The sequence below is a fragment of the Pieris napi genome, chromosome 1, assembly GCF_905475465.1.
Source record: "Pieris napi chromosome 1, ilPieNapi1.2, whole genome shotgun sequence".
NCBI classification, from domain to species: Eukaryota; Metazoa; Arthropoda; class Insecta; order Lepidoptera; family Pieridae; genus Pieris; species Pieris napi.
This window is the reverse complement of record NC_062234.1, coordinates 3629566-3648275: the sequence shown is the minus strand read 5'-3', so window position 1 is coordinate 3648275 and position 18710 is coordinate 3629566. Positions and strand designations below refer to the sequence as shown.

The following is an 18710-nucleotide window of genomic DNA, read 5'->3' as shown; positions in this document are numbered from 1 at the left end:
GTTTAATGCTTTTCTTAGTAGGAATTCGTGGAAGAAAAGGAGGTAGGTCTTTGGCCATCGTTGGGATATTATAGCCTAATAATAACAACTCATGACAACAAACATATTTAATTACAAAATTTTCCATTGCCGCCTACTGCCCTGTAAATAAAAGTAGCTCAGTGTGCATGTTTCTAATTATTTTATCTCGTTTGAGATGGAATAACATTATTTCTAACTTCCAAATATCTTGCCTTGATAAATAACGAGATATGATTGTCTAATCATAAATCGAATGGGCTTTCTTCAGTAATATGATGGCACAGATCAGATTTTTTTTAAATAAGTTTTTAAAATACTGCAAATCATTTTGGCCACAATATTTTTTTTAAATATACATTATAATTATATTATAGCTATTCTCAGAATCAGATCAAGCTTTAAACCCCTTACAAATAAGAAACCATAAAATCTTAAAAAAACCAAATAACAGCTCTGACATTTGATAATTAACTTAGGGTCGATTCGACCAAACAAGAGTAAATCTTAATCTTAGAATAAATCGTCAGTTAATCGAGAGTAAATCAATTTTACGTTTTACCATCTACAAATTCTAAGAATAGTGGGCCTATTCGGGGATTTTTACTATACCGCCGTTTCGCACGGAATAACAGCTATTCCTAGAATAATTTAATGGCGTCAGTCAGTCCAATCAGCTGATTTCTGTCATTTCACAAATATGTATTCTGTGTTTTAATTTCAAGTCAACCCAATGTACTAAATTAATAGTCTGGCATTGTATAATGAAACGTTTAAACAATTTATTATTTATTTGTAGATTTTTTATTTTCTATAATATTATAATGAAATTCAACTAGGCTCAACAGAAGTTCCTTTTTAGACGAAAGCCTCAAACAAACAACAAATAAAAACTTTTTTTTGGCGTTTGACACCTGTTTAAAGCTACTTTTTCACACAATAATACGGTAAAATCGAGTTGGCATGATGTATGCTCTTACACTGTCCCCTTGTAGAACAACATTTATTTGCCGAGTTTTATTTTCGTTCACCATTCTCTTTGCTATTCGCGTATTGTTATTCCTAGCGCAATTATACTATCGATTACGTGGAGAAACGACTATGGATTTACTCGGGATTAAAATCATGGAATAGGTTATTCGTGGTATAGTTACTCGTGTATAAATTGAAGTTTGGTCGAATCGACCCTTAAGCGTTTTTTATTTACAGCATACAATTACGGCGAGTATTATATTAGCACCTATTTGGTTATTAAGGAAATAAAGCAAACATTATCAGACTACATTCTTTACATGTTTAGAGTAAAATAAATTTACTAAAAAATTTAAAATAAGTATCGTTGGTTTTCCCAATATACTTTCTGGTCGCACCATCGACTAAAATTTCGTTCATTTCACAGATTATAAAGCGTTCACAGGGTGGAGACTCTAGGATCGCAGAGGCAAATTAGAAATTCTTTGAATTCGATTTTTTTTGAAGTTCGAACTAGCCAGGTTGCTCTCAGCTAACAAGTAAATCAGTTATTTATCAGCTTATTATCATATAATACATATGTGCCAACTACCGTGTTGCATGTTTAATCTTTGAATTAAAATATTAAAGAATTTAGATGAAATTGTTTTAACTGATTCCAATAAAACATTTATTACTATTGGTGCAGTTTAAGTTTTAAAATTGGACTTTGGCGGCATAAATATGTCGGAATCAAGGAAAAATCATCTCAACATCGACGGAGGTCAGGTGAAGGAAGACGATCATGTTGCATCTTACAAGCCTATATCTGAAAATGATGAAGGTTGGTATTTGTTATTATCTCTTCAATGTATAGTAATATTTTAAACAAATTATCCAGTATTAGAATTGATTGGGCGTGGTATTTATTGGCCTTGGTCGTCGTACAATTTCCACAATTTTGCCATTAGTTCGACTTTATCGTTCGTAATCTTTAAATAGTCAATAGGTTATATTTTATTACGTTGAAAGTAGTAATAAGTACCTGTATTAGGTAACTATTATAAGTATGTATTAATATTATCAGCTGGACTTGACGTTCATTAACAACCTTGAAAATACTATGCGACTAATGTAACTTGTTTGCCGTTTCGTAGGAAAGCGAATAACTTATTAAATATATATTAGTTTTTTTGCGTGTTCTATCATTTATTAGTAAATATCTGCTATTTTCATAATATTGAAATAAACATAGTCTTTAATAACCGCTCTATATTAGTTTAAATGGTTACCTAAACCACACTTTCACTTTGGTCGGATTATAAAGCGCTTTCATTGGATAAGCTTCGCCACACGCAGCGCCATTTTGTCGATACACCGCTGAATGATGCAACGCTTACGTTGTTTGCATCGCTTTTGAGTTTTATTTTGATTTCATCAAAGGTATTTCTCTTTACGTTTGATTTTTATATTTAATAAAATATAATTCAGGATACTAATAATTAATGTGTGCGACGTGCAAACTGGACACCGATGACTGTGTAAATTCAGGAAGTTCTTATTAGCAAAACCATTAAATACTGTTTACCTACAAATTGATTCAATAATTAATGTTTGAAAGACGCTGAATACAAAATTCTTGTGGTTAAAGCTTTTATTTTTAATTATTATTGAGTATGTCCAGGTTGAGAGCACATTAATGCAGCTTAACGATTCAGAAGTGATGGAAACTCCAGATGATCCAGATGATCACTGGGATAGAGAGAGCATTGTTGGGATGTTAACTCTATATTTACAAAATATAGACAGATTTAGGAATCCCAAGATACGAAAAAAGAATGTGTGGATTGAAATTGGTAATGCAGTGGGCAAAGCTGCTGACAGTTGTGATAAGAAGTTTAGAAATTTGAAACAAACATATGTAAGACTTTTGCGAAAAAGAAATAAAAATGGAATGACGGCTTTTAAATGGCCATACTTTGACTTGTTTGAAGAAATTTATAATATAGATGGAGAATATCAACCTGAGATACAACAAAAACTTAGAGATGGGACAAGTGAGAGAATTGTTAAAGTTCTTAGAAATATTGGTTCAACAAATAAATATGAAGATCTAGAAAATGGTGAGCCTTCTGTAACTAATGATGAAGTTAAACGGAAATTATTAAGGAAGAGAAATGCAGAGTTTAGAAAGGTAACTCTAGAATTGAGAGATAGACAACGGACTGTGGAACAAAAGTTAGATAGGTTAATTAATATTGTAGAGGAATCAAACAGTATACAAAAGGAAAGAAATAGATTGTTCGAAGAGTTTTTAGAAAAGTTAAACCAAAATCAATAAAGACTGCTTTTAAATTAATTGAATTATTGGTTTTATAAAAAGTGACTAAGAAAATATAATGGAATTAAATATAATTAAGTTGGATTATGTATAAACAAAATTTGAATAACTAAAAACTATTATTTTATTTAAGGATAAAACTTTTAATTATTGTATCTGAAATAATTATAATTTTTCTTAATTTGAGTGTTTTAATTATTATCTTTAGTGTGTTCCTTACAGTTGAATATTTTTCAAGCTTAAACTAGAGGCTGTCGGTTGTTTAGGAACCTATTGTACATATATGTAATACTGCTACTCCATATTATGGTCAGTTCTTGGCCCTGGATTCAAGAAATGGTAAAAAATTTAAATTTAGAATAATTTAATTCTTTGTATTAAAATTCTATTCTGAAGTATTTTTTCTTCATTACAAACTATTTTTATGTGGAATAAAAATAACAATTTGGAGATATAGTATTCAACATTCACTATATATAATTATAAACTTATATTTGTATAATACATATTTCCTGATTTGATCCTATTAAAAATAGGTATATCGTTAATCTGTGCTTCAGGAATGAGTGGCGTAAATTATAGAAATACTGTAGGTACTATTCTAACTTTATGAAAGGCCAGTGAAAGAGTTAAAGCGCCCTCGCGCATTACGTGTGATCATTTCTTATTGTACTGACGTCTCATGGTCATTAATATACCTCGGCCTGTAGACTGAATAGTAAGTACAATGACTTTATTATTTTAAGATTTATACAATCTCGATTATTAATTTTAGAGTTTAATTTTCAAAACAATTAAGAATAAAGGAACATTAACGTGAGACATGACATTACACGTCTAATTATTAAATTAATAATTAATATCTCAAAATTCTCTGTATTGATTAATTGGGTCATCAATAAATTTTTGATATTGAATTAACAATAATTTCTGATTTCTCAGGTATTTGCTAATAGTGAATAATTATGCTGTAGATTTTTGTTATAGTTTAATATTATTATTATACATTTTTCAAGACGTAGACCTTAATGCGTTTTCTTATGTCCTTTAGTAGTGTTTTTTGTTTTTTTTTCATGTACGGTCTTAAGTTACACCCCCGTTATTAGAGAGCATTGAGAGAGATGTATAAATTGAATAAAAGCGTTTTTTATAGTTTACTAGCGACCCGCCCCGGCTTCGCACGGATGCAACGCGCTGCGTCATTATTATTTTGATAAATCTCGTAGGGTTCGCAATGTAAGCGGAAAAAATGTAATTATTTACGATTTACGACATCACGTTAGAAATCTCAAAAGTAACAGTATTTCTCCATCCATATTTAATGGATGTCATTATACATATAAACCTTCCTCTTCAATCACTGTATCTATGTATTAAAAAAAGCCGCATCAAAATCCGTTGCGTAGTTTTAAAGATTTAAGCATACATAGGGACAGAGAACGCGACTTTGTTTTATACTATGTAGTGATGAAGTGAATTTTAAGTACATTGTTGTTAGTGCATTATGCAGGTTCGTTCTTCGAAGCCCTAACGGTCCTCAAGGTATTATCGGGTCGTGGATGCAATCTCGTTCATCACGAAGTCAAACATTCCACTCGACAAGATTAAATTTTAATGACCCATAACTCGAAGTTATCTCCAAGTCGAATAATGAGTATTTATTTTTTTAATTTGTTTTTCTCTAATACTGAAGTAATTATTAGTATATTATATATACTATAACTTGTATATTACTAACATAATATGTAGTTTAAATTAAAATCTACAATGTTTTAATGTTTTAGTTAGTATATATATGTTATTATTCAATCGACTTGCTAAAACGATAAGTGTACCGCGTTTCTGGCTCGTAACTGAAATAATAATGATTCAAGTGAAAAACTTCTGTTAATTAGATTTATTCAAATATCATTTAAATATACTGAAGGTATATGCTTATATGCTTTGACAAAAATTATATAATAAAATAGGAGAAAATTGAAATACATAAAATATAATTATATTCAAGCGTATTTAGTTAGTTGGACCTAGTGAGCGTCTAAGTGCAGAAAACGAGTCCACAAACCAACCAACCAGCGTATTTAGTTACAACAAAGAAACAAAAGTGCAAATCAGTTATAATTGTTATGATGTATTATATTCCTGTTACTGAGTAGACAAAAAACAAATTTGTACTGTCTGCAAATTTTAATTATGGTTGAAATGCAGTTTGATGTTTTCTTGTTGCATTGTTGCTGCCCCGCAGGGCTCCATCAAGAAAGTCAAGAAATCTGCATTCCTGAGCCTTCCTCGAATTCGCACAGAACCCGTTCAAGCACTTTTGGGCTTACAGCAGCCGAAACTTCTTTTTTATACAATTGAGAAGATGTTTGGTTGGTCCTGATAACAGCTCTAAAGCCTCGTAAAGGGTATTCGTCATTTATTCTCGGCACTTGGTGAATTAGGCTCCGACTAAATTGGCAAATATGGCGAGGTGAAATCAGGGATGGCATTGGTTGCCCTTCCAAGAGACCTAGCAAACTCTACATTTTAATCCTTGAACCCTTATAATATCTATAAATCGATCTTAACGCACCGTTTTAACAAAAGCTTTTTTGAATCTTTATCACAGGTATACATAAATTGGCAAAGAGATGATGCTTAAGTGGAATTAGGTCGCTTTAGTTTTTATGAAAATATATAAAGATATAGTTTTTTAGTTATTTAAACGTTTAGAGTTTCGTAAATACATCAATCAGATTAAACAAATGTTTCATTACACTATCTAAAGTGTTTCTTTACGCCATTGCAGAACGACGCAATATTTAATATCAGAACTCATTAAATGATTGTGTACTTGGCAACGTCTTCTGCTGAGACGGGTATTTCAATATCCCTACACTTACATTTTCGAACAATGTAATTATATCGGATCACATTCGTCAACTTCTTATAAATTGTGTTCATTTTGGCCGCCTCTGTTCCACGAACGAAAATGTCATTAGTTGCCTTTTTTTAGTGTCTTTATATATTTTCGTTGTAAAAGTGAACATTACATATTACAATATATAAATAGACAGCCTTGTAGTTTTTTTGTGTAATATTTAGTCTGTGAAAAGAGAACCGTTGTTTTCAAGAGTTTGACGTCAGTCATAATCTTGATGCTGACTATGAAAAAAGTATATGTGTATTAAATGAAACGTAGTAAATTAAATTATTTGCATATATATACTTTTAAAAACTTTACTATTACATTTAAGGAAAATAAAAATACTGCGTACAGTCCAGTTTTTTACCAATTTAAAGAAATTCTAATATTAATAACAAATACACTTTGGATTAGTGCGGCTTGAGTAATGTTTCAACCTCTTCAGGTTACACCACCATAGCATAACTATTATTATTATAGAAAGTTGTGAATTGTGAGTGCACTAATAAAGTAGAGGTACGTTAACTAGTAATTTCTGTGTAATTTTAAATTGCATCGAGACTACTTGTCACAGGGTTGTCTGATCTTTGCATATTTAAATTGGTAAAATACTTATGTATACCTACCATAGAATTAAATTATTAGTACTAAGTTGCTCCTTTCAAGACCATGTGAGCTTAAAACAAACCTCACAATAAAAAAAACCTCTTCTTGATAACGCTAAATTAACTATGATTCTATCTCTTGCTGAAATAAAGTTTAATATGGTGTTAATGTTTCAAAATGTGAAATAAATATGATTAAAGAGATTAGAAAAAAATTACCTCCTAAAGTTTTCCACAATATGGCGAGGGTTTAAATAATTTAATCTTCCAATATGTGGGGTGCATTTTTATAGAAATTTAATTGTACCTTTGATATACCCGTCTACTTGACATAAGTTCTGGTCAGTGATTTGAAATGCTGATAAAAAAGCTCCAAAATGTATTTAGAAGAAAATTTAATGTTTTCGACGATTATTATTATTTTATTATGATTGGACAATTCACACCAATTGACCTAGTCCCATGCTAAGCTGGTGAAGCTTGTGTTATGGGTACTAGGCAACGGATATACGTACATATTATATATAGATAGACATATAAATACATATTTAAACACCCAAGACCAAATGCTCATCATATCGATGTTTGTCTCAGCCGGGGATCGCACCCGGGACCCATGGATTCGCAGTCAGGGGTACTAACCACTAGACCAATGATCCGTCTAATCGATTATCAGGGGATGAATATGCCTATTTGTAGTAGTTGCAAGCTGTAGTTAGTACTCTTCGATGTCGTTAAACAATCTTTGTGCTTCCGAGTGGTCATTAAGATTTTTGTGTAAACGGTTGTAGTCATTATATACTTATTTTTGGCACCGACATTCAAAACTTCGTCTAATTGGGGTCCGGCAGGATCTTTTGAAGTCGGTTAAAAAGCGCCCTAAATTTCATATCCGTCAATAAGTTTTATTTCGAACAATTGTTCGTTTTTATCTTGATCATGTAATAAATAGCCACTAAGTACGAGGAACAACATTATCAAATTTTATTGGTATATTTTATCATAATACGTTTGATATCTATTTTTAAATATTATTACATGTTAATTTAACAGCAATGGGTATGAAGCGGCTGAAAAAGCTAAAGCATGCAAATACAGGGGTCTGGGCTCAGAATATGATTTTGTCCCATTCGGTGTCGAGACCCTTGGTCCGTGGGGTCTTAGCACTTTAAAGCTATTTTAAGGAAATAGCAAATAAAGTCGACGTTACAGAAGAGCTGGCAGCTTAGTCTAGCTATTCAAAGGGGGAATGCTGCCAGTATCTTCGGAACCTTGCCTAAAGGGACTCCTTTTAATAATATATTTTAGTTATTATATTATATATTTTAAGGTTATTATCGTTATATGGATATCATTATATTATATGATTTTATTTTCTAACAATATGTAGTATGTATTAAAAAAAACTGCTACCCGTCGTGACAACCCTGATACATAGGCATTAGGCAGCTATTAAATTCCGTCATTCGTCAATGGCAGTGTTCCGTTAAACCGCTTCAAGTTCGGACGCCTTTAGTGACCGCTCTCGAACCAGGACTCCATTATATTATAGGGTTCAATTGGAACAAGGTCAGTTTAATTTGATTTCCTCACACACTCTCAAGAGCAAAGAAAGGATTAAGTTTCTGGCTGGAGAGTGAATTTGCTTTATATAGTTTCGTTGATTACATTTCTTATATTATTATTATCGTAGATTTTGTACTATGGGGATGAAATGTCCAAAATTTGATATATTAATAATAAATAAGATATATATAAATAAATAGATAAATTTGATAAATAAATGTTTTTGTCATCTTTTAAATATTTTATATTTATTATAATTTGCTAGCCTATAAAATAATTCCTTGTGAAGATTAATAATATAGAGATAAATGTATACAACTATCTTTCTACTTTACCTTTAAAGTAATTTACATGGCAAATTGGATAATAACGGTCTGAAACAGTTTCCAAAAATTCAAACTAAATTTAATGGCGCGGGATTTAAGCAAATGGCGCGGACGTTTAAACAAATGGTAACATATCATATATATTAAGCCGAATAGCTTTTAGCATTTAACTTAATTGATTATGAAGCAAGTAATTTCTTTAAATGTCTAATGTAAAAATGTTTTTAAGAAAAAAAAATTACAACTGAGCTACACGGGGCACTGTGCAATTGTGCATAAATCGATCTTTGACGCCGATACTCTATGAAGGAAAACAATCAGCTATTGAAAAATACTATTATATATTGTTTAAAAATCTTATAAGCAGTGTTGGCCTAGTGGCTTCAGCGTGCGACTCTCATCCCTGAGGTCGTAGGGTCGATCCTCGGCGATGGACTTTCTTTGTATGTGCGCATTTAACATTCGCTCGAACGGTGAAGGAAAACATCGTGAGGAAACCGGCTTGCCTTAGACCCAAAAAGTCGACGGCATGTGTCAAGCACAGGAGGCTGATCACCTACTTCCTATTAGATTAACAAATGATCATGAAATAGATACAGAAATCTGAGGCCCAGACCTAAAAAGGTTGTACCGCCATTGATTTATTTTATTTTAAAAATATCATATACTTTTGAGTTTTTACTATATTTTAAATTTTGTACCTAAATAATAAGATCTTTTAAAGTAAGATCACAATTGTTCCAATGCGTAAGACTAGTTGCGCAAACGTCATGTGTTGTTCACAAATGTGTTCATTAGGTCCTTTTATACTATTTTCAGACTTTCGTACATCGAAGTCGAGTCTCAAGAAGGAGAAAGGTTCAGGCGACGGGGCTGAGGAAAAGTTGCTTTCGAAGGAAGACGAAGCCAAGATTGTCACGAGAGTGGATATGGCTGACGCTAAATATGTGGTAGAAGATCATAGGAATGGCGATGCTAAGATCGAACTCGATGCTAATAAGCGGGTATGTAACATATAGTTTAAGTATTACGTCACGCAATTTTTTGAGATTTTTGCCCCCCCCCCCCCCCGTGTAACGCTCCGTTACGTTTTTCTGTACCCATAGTTGAAACGTTTCGTGACCACCCAGTGACTCTTTATAGCTAAAAGTCACCATTATGTGCTGTAAAGTAGTGGAAAGTCGAAAATAATATTAACAATAACGCGTAATTCAATCCCCGCCCCGCATCGTTACGTTTTACAAAAGGACCCCCCTCCCAAAATTCGTTACGTAATACTTGAACGCTCCCGTTTTCACTTTTTGTCTCAGTCTGAAAATTACGTAACAATTTTACTATTTGCTGTTCTATGAATCGCCGGATGTGTTTGGCTTTAGAAGGAATACTTGTCACATCTGCCAACTTTGTCAAATACTGACATCTTTTCCATGTAATCAAAAGATTGGTAATTTTTTTTTTAAATAATTTAAAATAAAATTAAGCTAATATAAAAACGTTATTTTATAAATGTTAAAAATGTACAGTTCAACAAATATTGCTTCTAGTAGAAAAGTATGTGTATATAAGTATATTACTAATGTCATTAAAATATCATACATTTTATTACAATATTCAAATCTTTAATCACAAGATTACAATAACTTTATTACTCTCATTGAATTCATGCGTCCTATACACGTGTTAGTACTTTTGACATTGCTTTCGATATTAAATTTATTTAAAAACAAATGTATTTTTCAGCAATTCATGGGTCTCACCAAAGAGGAGCTCATGAAATACGCGGACGATCCAATGTGGGTGCGATTGCGCTGGTTCATGTTCGTTCTGTTCTGGGCAATGTGGCTCTGTATGCTGGCAGGAGCCATTATAATCATCATTCGAGCGCCCAAGTGTGCACCACCAGCGCCCAAGAAATGGTCAGTATATATAACAATGCAAAATGATGTGGTTTAAGTACTGTGATAAGTCTTACGATAATGATACAGTATTTAATAATTATTGCAAAAATAGTGGCATTGTACTTAATAGTACGAGCCACGAGGTAAAGAAATAGATTTATTAAAACCAATTAACTTTTGATAGATCCTTTAACTATGAAGACTTTGATGTTTCTATAATTGGCAAGAATTGATCTTTTGGTGAGTTTGAACACTAAAACTTTGATACAGTGTACAACTACCATTGATATAACATTGATATGATACATAGTTTGTGTTAGAGTTTTTGATTACATATAATGTAGTTTATCAATAGATGTAACTAATTAAGTATCATGGATTTTTAAGATAACATTAAAACGCCACATACCACACATACACACTTACACATCCCAACACAAACTTACACAGCCTCACACACTTTCACATCCTCATACACACTTACACCCCTCACACACTCTTATACGCCTATACACACTTAAACACCTACACACACAACAAGATCCCACACACACACCTCAACAAATAAATTATTAGTACATAATGCTCTTTGTATATATTATGGTGTAAAACCGTTTTAGCTATATTTAATATTGTATTTAGAAAAAGCTGTGGATTATCATAAAATTAAATTAATTAAATCATAATTAACATAGTTTTATAAATATTTTGATGTTTTTCTAGTAGTGATTAAAGAGTGTAGTTTTAATCAACATATTTTGAAGGCATCTCATATGAACTAATAGAAACTATTAAGATTTGAATTTCCCTTTGTATTAGTTTAATTGCATAATTGCAAAACTTAAGAATATTTTTGACTGTGCCCCAAAAAATCATGTACAAATTTTAATAAAATTTGACCATATAATGTAGTGTATTATGAGTATTAGGTAACATAAACATAACGTATTTTTAAATTATCCCACAGGTTTGAAAGAGGACCCTTGGTTGATGCATCAAGTGTTGAAGACTACAGCGCCATTGACCTGCCATTACTCACGAACGCCAAGGTAGCTGCGGTGTTTGCACCATCATGCAAGGATACATACTCTGTTCTAGAAGATGAAAATGTCCCATGTCTTAAACAGTTCAAGGAATTCGTCACTAAGGCTAAGGCAGCTGGTATTAAGTAAGTTTTCTGTTTAGTTACTTTCAGTAATCTTATATTTTCTTATTGTTCATCAAATTTTAGTTCTAAAGATTTGAACTTGCAGCAGCGTAGGTACATAGATTATTATTCTAATTAACATATATAATTGAATCTTCATTGTAGGGTCTTAAAATTAGCTGAATCAATCTCAGACTAGACATTAGTTCGGACTCACGTCATTGATGTTAGGCTAGGTTTTGCTTCAAAAGCTTTAGGCACATAAATCACAAATTGCGCTCGCCTTGTTTAGAGTTACGCGGGCGACATGTGTATGACCTATTTTGTGTATGGCGCACAGCTGCTACCTCAGTTTTCGAATTAAAAATGGAGACCCCCACTAGCGAATTTTCAGTGTGTCCGTACCAAGACTTAGGAAGAAAACTGCTTTAAACATTAACAGATGAAAATATAATAATAAAACAATTTTTCACCGGCTTAAAGTTATGTATTTACAATACTAATAATTGTAAATACATAACTTCAATCCGGTAAAAAAAAAATATTATTAAATGTGTGAAAGTTATGTCAATATAAGACAATACTAGATGAACATATAGATTATGCCCAAAACATACATATGTCTGATAATGAAACACAATTATAGATAGAGTACAGGGTACACCTAGAAATACTGTTAAAACTATAAAATTAAATAATAATTAATCTGTACTAACCACTGCTGTATTGTCTCATAACATGTTTCAAGATAAAAGTTGATACAAAAAAAAAGCAATATTTAACATTTAGGATCATTCTTGACAATACTTCTATTCAATACATATACTAATATTATAAAGAGGAAAGATTTGTATGTAAGTATGTTTGTATGAATTGCCTCAATAAGTACTGGACTGATTTAATTGCAAGAAGAAAATAAGGATCCCTACTAAAATTAATATAATGTTACCCTGGGTGAAAAAAAATGCCTATAAAATAGCTATCATCGAATGCATTACGAAAACGATTGATTATAGAACAAAAAAAAGTTCCACAATATTAAAGAACATATCAATCTACAAAAAATTTAAAAAAAAAATGGCCATCCGTGCGAAGCCGGGACGGGCCGCTAGTACCTAAATAAAATTTAAAATTACACAGGGCAATATGATATACAGAAGCACTTATTAGCATTTTTACTGTAATAATTGTTAGTTATTATAGCAATAATTTTCTGACTATCCTGTTTTATATGTTAATTAGCAGCCAATTTTAAACAAGGCAGTTAAAAGATGATATAATCTTTACAGGGTAATTGTTGATCTGACGGCAAACTTCGTTTCAACATCGCACAAGTGGTTCAAATTGAGCCAGAATCGTTCTGCCGAGTACAACGACTACTTCACATGGCGAGCGAGCACCGAGTTTGACCCAACCAATAATACGGCCAAACCTCCTAACAATTGGGTAAGTTTATAAAACCTTGCAACATTCATATGTTGTATGTTGTCTTATCTCAGAATTAAAAGTGATGATACCTAATTCGGAATTTATTATTTAAGAGGAGAACTCCATAGAGTTCATTTTCGAAATACATTTAAATTTCATCTCTCAAGTGAAAGATATCTGAGACTTAGTATGCGATGGCAACTCTTGGTCTAAGATCTTAATGATTTCTTGATATATTTTAGATTTTGGGCATATGATATGACAGTTTCCTGAGAAAGATTTCGGCACAGATACGAAATGATTCAGATTTACACAGTCAAATCATTTATTTTAATAAGACCACCTAAAATGAACTTTTGAATGTTAAATAAAATGTAAAGATGTAGTTTCCCCTTCCTAAAGGTAGTTTCCTGTGGAGAATAATGGGCAAGAAACTTCACACCTACTCTTTTAAAATAGATTTTTAGAATTAAATTTTTATATGTGAAGACAATGTACTCCTAGAATAAAACAATATTAAAATAGGCACAAAGTATGATGTACTTACAAAATTAAGCAATGCTACAAAGGGAATAGGTCAATTATTGTATTGTTAGTATACATGTTCCTCACTCATTTATGAATATTAAAACTGTAGAATATTATACATTAAAGAGTAAAAAACAATCAAACAGTGTGTGAGATACAAATAACTTACAGTTTGTAGTATTATACAATTACTTTGTAGTATTATCTAATTTTACTTTTATTAAAATATTTTTAATAAAAGTAAAATTAGATCAGCAACCAATATGATTTTGTCAAGACTATGATTGTCCTATGGAGCAGGACCAGCATGTTTCCAAGCATTATTATCTTGAATATAATCTTCAACTAAATTATTAAAAATATGTCTTAGGTATCCACTCTGAATGAGCCTGCTTGGAATTTGAGCCCAGTTCGAGAGGAGTTCTATCTTCACCAATATGGTGCGGATCAAGCAGATCTGAACTTCCACAACCCAGCTGTTGTGAAACAGTTTGACGAAGTCCTTAAGATTTGGATGAAGGCTGGTGCTGATGGTGTAAGGTGAGGGAATTACTCGATAAATATCATATGAATTGTTATGAAAATTATATTTTTAAGATAATAATTGTAATGACATTATATTAATTAATACTTTGAAATGGGGATGTTTGGGAAATACTTACAACAATTTTCCTTAAGATGCACAAAAATCCGATTACACTTTCCGGTTGAATTCTCAAAGAGTCAATTTCACTTATGTAATTTCAACAGCTAACATTAATTGTAATCTGAAATATTGGATAGTGCTAAAATCCTGTAAACTTGAGTTCCAAATTGAACATGGCCATAATCCTTGGGTACCTTTTGGATGGGGAAACTAGAGTCATTTAAAAAAAATTTTTTTTGACATAATTTTGACTATCAAAACCGCCATTTTAATAGGCCTAATTGAACATTTTCAGACTGCAAAAGGCACGTACTCTGGTAGTAAACAACACCAACATAGAAAAGGCTATGGAGGAGCCTCGAGCAGGGCGTGGCATTGACCACGAGGCTGACTTCACTCAGTACTCGTACTACCAACACAAGTACACCGCAGATCAACCCGCCCTCGACGAGCTGTTCTCTCATTGGTCGCATCTGGTGGACGCGACGTATGCTGTTCCATCAGCTGGTTCGTATTTTTATTTATACATTGTTTTTTGTACTGGTTTCAGTGTACTTGTTTGAAATTACTAAACATAATACAAGATAATTATTGTTTGACGTTACATAATACAAGATAATTATTGTTTGTTTGATATTTAATTATTGTGACGAAACAATACAGAGAGAATGCGTGTTGGGTGTGGGTGTGTGTATTTAAAGCGGTTTGATCAGTGAAATATCAGATAGTGTTCTAAAAAGAGTTGAGAATGGGAATTGAATATGTCTAGTGTTAAAAATTTCGTTGTATAGTGCAAATATAGACCGATTGAATAATAAAGGTTTAGTGTTGTTATGAAAAGTAGGAGGAATTGAAAGAGGGGTATTTCATCATCATATTAATATAATCTAAGGTACATACTGATATTGATGAAGGGACACGACTCCTGGTAATTCCGTTTAGTACAGTGTTTATTTTATTTTAAATGTTTAGCTTATTACGTCTGAGTTTTTTGAAAGAAACTGCGTTTAGAAGTAAGCCCATTTATATCGTCAGTCTACTTTTATTTTTACCTTTTTTGTGATTTAAATAAAGGTTTATTATTATTATTACTAGGACACTTATAACTTCCACCGTGATTAAGAATAATTTGATTATAGAGAGTTTGATATACTTATGTTACTATAGCGATATTATATAAAAATATTTATTTACAGGCGAGTCGGTGTTTACGATAGCCGAGCAAGATCAGCCCGAATGGTTCCTATTGGAACGCAAGACGACGTCTTTACGTCCGGTGTCCACGGCCCCGTTGCCCGCTAGCGACGCACGCGCAGCCGTACTCGCTTTAGATCAACGAATCGCTAGGTGGCCTTTAGTACAGGTAACATAGTTTTGGTTAATCTTATATCACTATAATATAAATAACTTCATTTTATATATAGATTTTTGTCATTATTTGATATAAAAATCTTAACAAAATACATCTTTATGCTCCTTTTAGGTCGTTATAAAATAAATTTTCATTTTGTGTGGGCCCAATACGTTACCAAAAACCAGTCGTAAAGCAGTTTCCAGAGTTGTCCGTGAAATGGTTTGATGCTTTGATGTCAGTTTGTAGACTGCTGAAGCGATGATTTAATAATCCTTTTATCTCGTCTTACTTCCGTACTATTGACGTCCGACATACTATTCATATTTTGACAAGAAATTAGCACGAATTTTACGATGGTTTCATCAAGTATTAGTTAACGCTAATATGATAATGTAGATTTTTTATATTACGAAATACTACGAAAATAGGTATTTGTGTTTACATTTAGTTCTAAATACGCCCATAGCTTAAGTTTTATATACAACACTGTTACTGTCCTGTCACGATTCCAGAATGTATTTCTTTTTTATTTATGGCATTTATTAATTTTCAGTTAAACTCACCTGAGCCGAACATAGAGTTGGCTGCATTCGGTATGTTGATGCCGGCTGCGCCTGTCTTAACAATGTATCAACTGCAGACAACGGATAACGACACGTCAACGGTAACAATCTGAATCCTTCTATAAAAACGCCTTCTCCACTTAATATACTTTATATATTCCATCAAAAAACTGAAAAATTTAATGCAAAATATATATATCCTATATAAAAAATATATTATCCAAAATATAGCTGATCCGGCAAACGCCGTTTTGCCATGTCATTATATCATTTATGGTTATTGTGCCTCACTCGACATAGATAGGTATAGTGTGTCGCGGACTTTTTTGTAGATATTTATAAGATCTACAATTACTTAGAACATTTTATGGTTCTATCTTTAATAGTTTAGGCAGGGTACGCAAAATAAGTAACTTTTTTGGTTGATTTTTTACACCTTGTGTCCGAAAAACCCTAATATCTTACGGAACCCTATTTCTGTTCAAAATTAAATATAGCCTATATTACTCGTGGATAATGTAGCTTCCGAATGGTGAAAGAATTTTTAAAATCGGTCCAGTAGTTTATGAGCCTATTCATTACAATCAAACAAACAAAGTTTTGCTCTTTATAATATTAGTGTAGATAATTTCAAGCAATTTTCTCCTTTAAAATTGTTTTATTAAGAATTTCTATTAACCAATAACGAACGAAAAGCTACTTTTATTCCCACCCTTTGACCAGTGTTTGTTCGCTAAGGAGCTGAAATAATTTTCGTATTCCAATAAATATTTTTCAGCCTTTAGACGTGAAAAGTTAAGTTCGATCTTCTTTTTTATTATGTAATAAATGCCGTACTTTATTCGCGTTTTGTAACATTTAGTTTATTAGAGTGTTGCCTTTAGATATACAGATAAACTTATTTAAACATTTCAGATATCACTGTTGTCGTCTCTATCACTCCTCCGCAGTGATGCTAGTATAGAGCACGGAATGTACAACATAAGCGCTACGCCTACCGTCAACTCTCCCAGCACCATGCTGGCTTGCACCAGGTATAAGTTGGATATTTCACGCAAAACACATATGGTATACGTATACGAGCGGGCGATATTTTGCTTAGAGATGAGAGCAAGGTTTGAGATACGAGGAATCGCAGTCTGTTTGCTTGTTTTCCCCGTTTTCGAAGCATTTTTGATAGGTTGGATTCGCGTTTTTTTTTGCTTTTGTTCATTTACAAAATATCACATTTATTTTTATGACTACGGGTCTTAAGATGATGTCCATTTAATTAAAGTGTAAAATTATTTTCTTATTCAAAAACACTTAATAAAACCAACTGAGTTGGTGTTTTGGGTGCTGGATTAATGGCATTTAATTTAAATGGGGAAAATGACTTTGAGATACGAACAAGGTTGCGGAACGAATTAGTCTTAATTCGAGGTACCACATAAAAATCATTGAAGATCAAGATCATTGAAGTTAGTGTTAAAATTTTTGTGATGTAAACTTTTTAAATCCATTTTAAAATATCAAATTTAATCAAGTCTTAGCCACGCATTGGGTGACACTTTACAAGTCTGCGGAATGTGCGTTATTCAGCTATTTTTTTTTAATGTGAACACTAAATAACAAAGCGACTATTGTACTACGGGTTATTAATTTATTTTGTCTTAGAGTCGAAAAGGCTCCTTATATCCTTTTATTTAAATTATTTAATATTCAGGTGGAAGATTGGACACACGGGCTATGTGTCTCTATACAACCCTGGCGAATTAGCTCATGCTGATCTCAGCGCGCTATATCTGCCAGTGTTGCCACTTACACTCACCGTGCACCATCTCACTGAGAGTACACGGCTCGCAACAAAGTACGTATGAATAATAATTCACAATATTAGCTACTTGCATCTAAACCTACATATGAAACACATGCTATCATTTTTTTCATGCAGTTTTTCTAACTATGTCATACAACACAAGTATGACACGCGGTTTTCTCATTGTTTTTACAAAAATATAAAATTAATATACTCTGCCGTAATGAATTTAAATCATACATTAATTATTTTCAGTTACACAAGCCACTCCGAGGTGAGGGTAGACGATATAGTCGTCCCTGCCAGGTCTACCCTCATTCTGTCCTTCGTGCCGAGGACCAGCGTAGAAAATTAATTACATAAAACAATTGCTATGTATGACTTGCTTCACTCCTCATATGTGGAAAATTTATTTGCATTTTACAGTGTGAACCATTAATATATTATGTAATAAATGTTTGAGCATGAAACTGTATTTATTATTATCATAGACATGTAAAAAAATATTTTTGGAAATAAATATAGCTTGTTACCCATTTATAATGTAGCTTTCTAATTGTGAATTTTCGAAATGGGTTCACTAGTTTTTGTTAGTTCGTTATCTAATATAATTCTCGTGTTACGGTGATTGTA

General features: G+C 32.2%; 1 protein-coding gene across 1 annotated transcript; it reads left to right on the top strand.

The window, feature by feature from the left end:
* Nucleotides 1-1604: 1604 nt before the first annotated feature.
* Nucleotides 1605-18547, top strand: LOC125050140. Its single transcript, XM_047649769.1, has 12 exons — nucleotides 1605-1813; nucleotides 9535-9719; nucleotides 10456-10631; nucleotides 11581-11781; nucleotides 13050-13206; nucleotides 14087-14256; nucleotides 14658-14869; nucleotides 15559-15725; nucleotides 16270-16380; nucleotides 17195-17313; nucleotides 17985-18128; nucleotides 18333-18547. Exons 1-12 carry the CDS (start codon nucleotides 1714-1716, stop codon nucleotides 18430-18432), a joined length of 1842 nt encoding a protein of 613 aa, XP_047505725.1. The 5' UTR covers nucleotides 1605-1713; the 3' UTR covers nucleotides 18433-18547.
* Nucleotides 18548-18710: the final 163 nt, after the last annotated feature.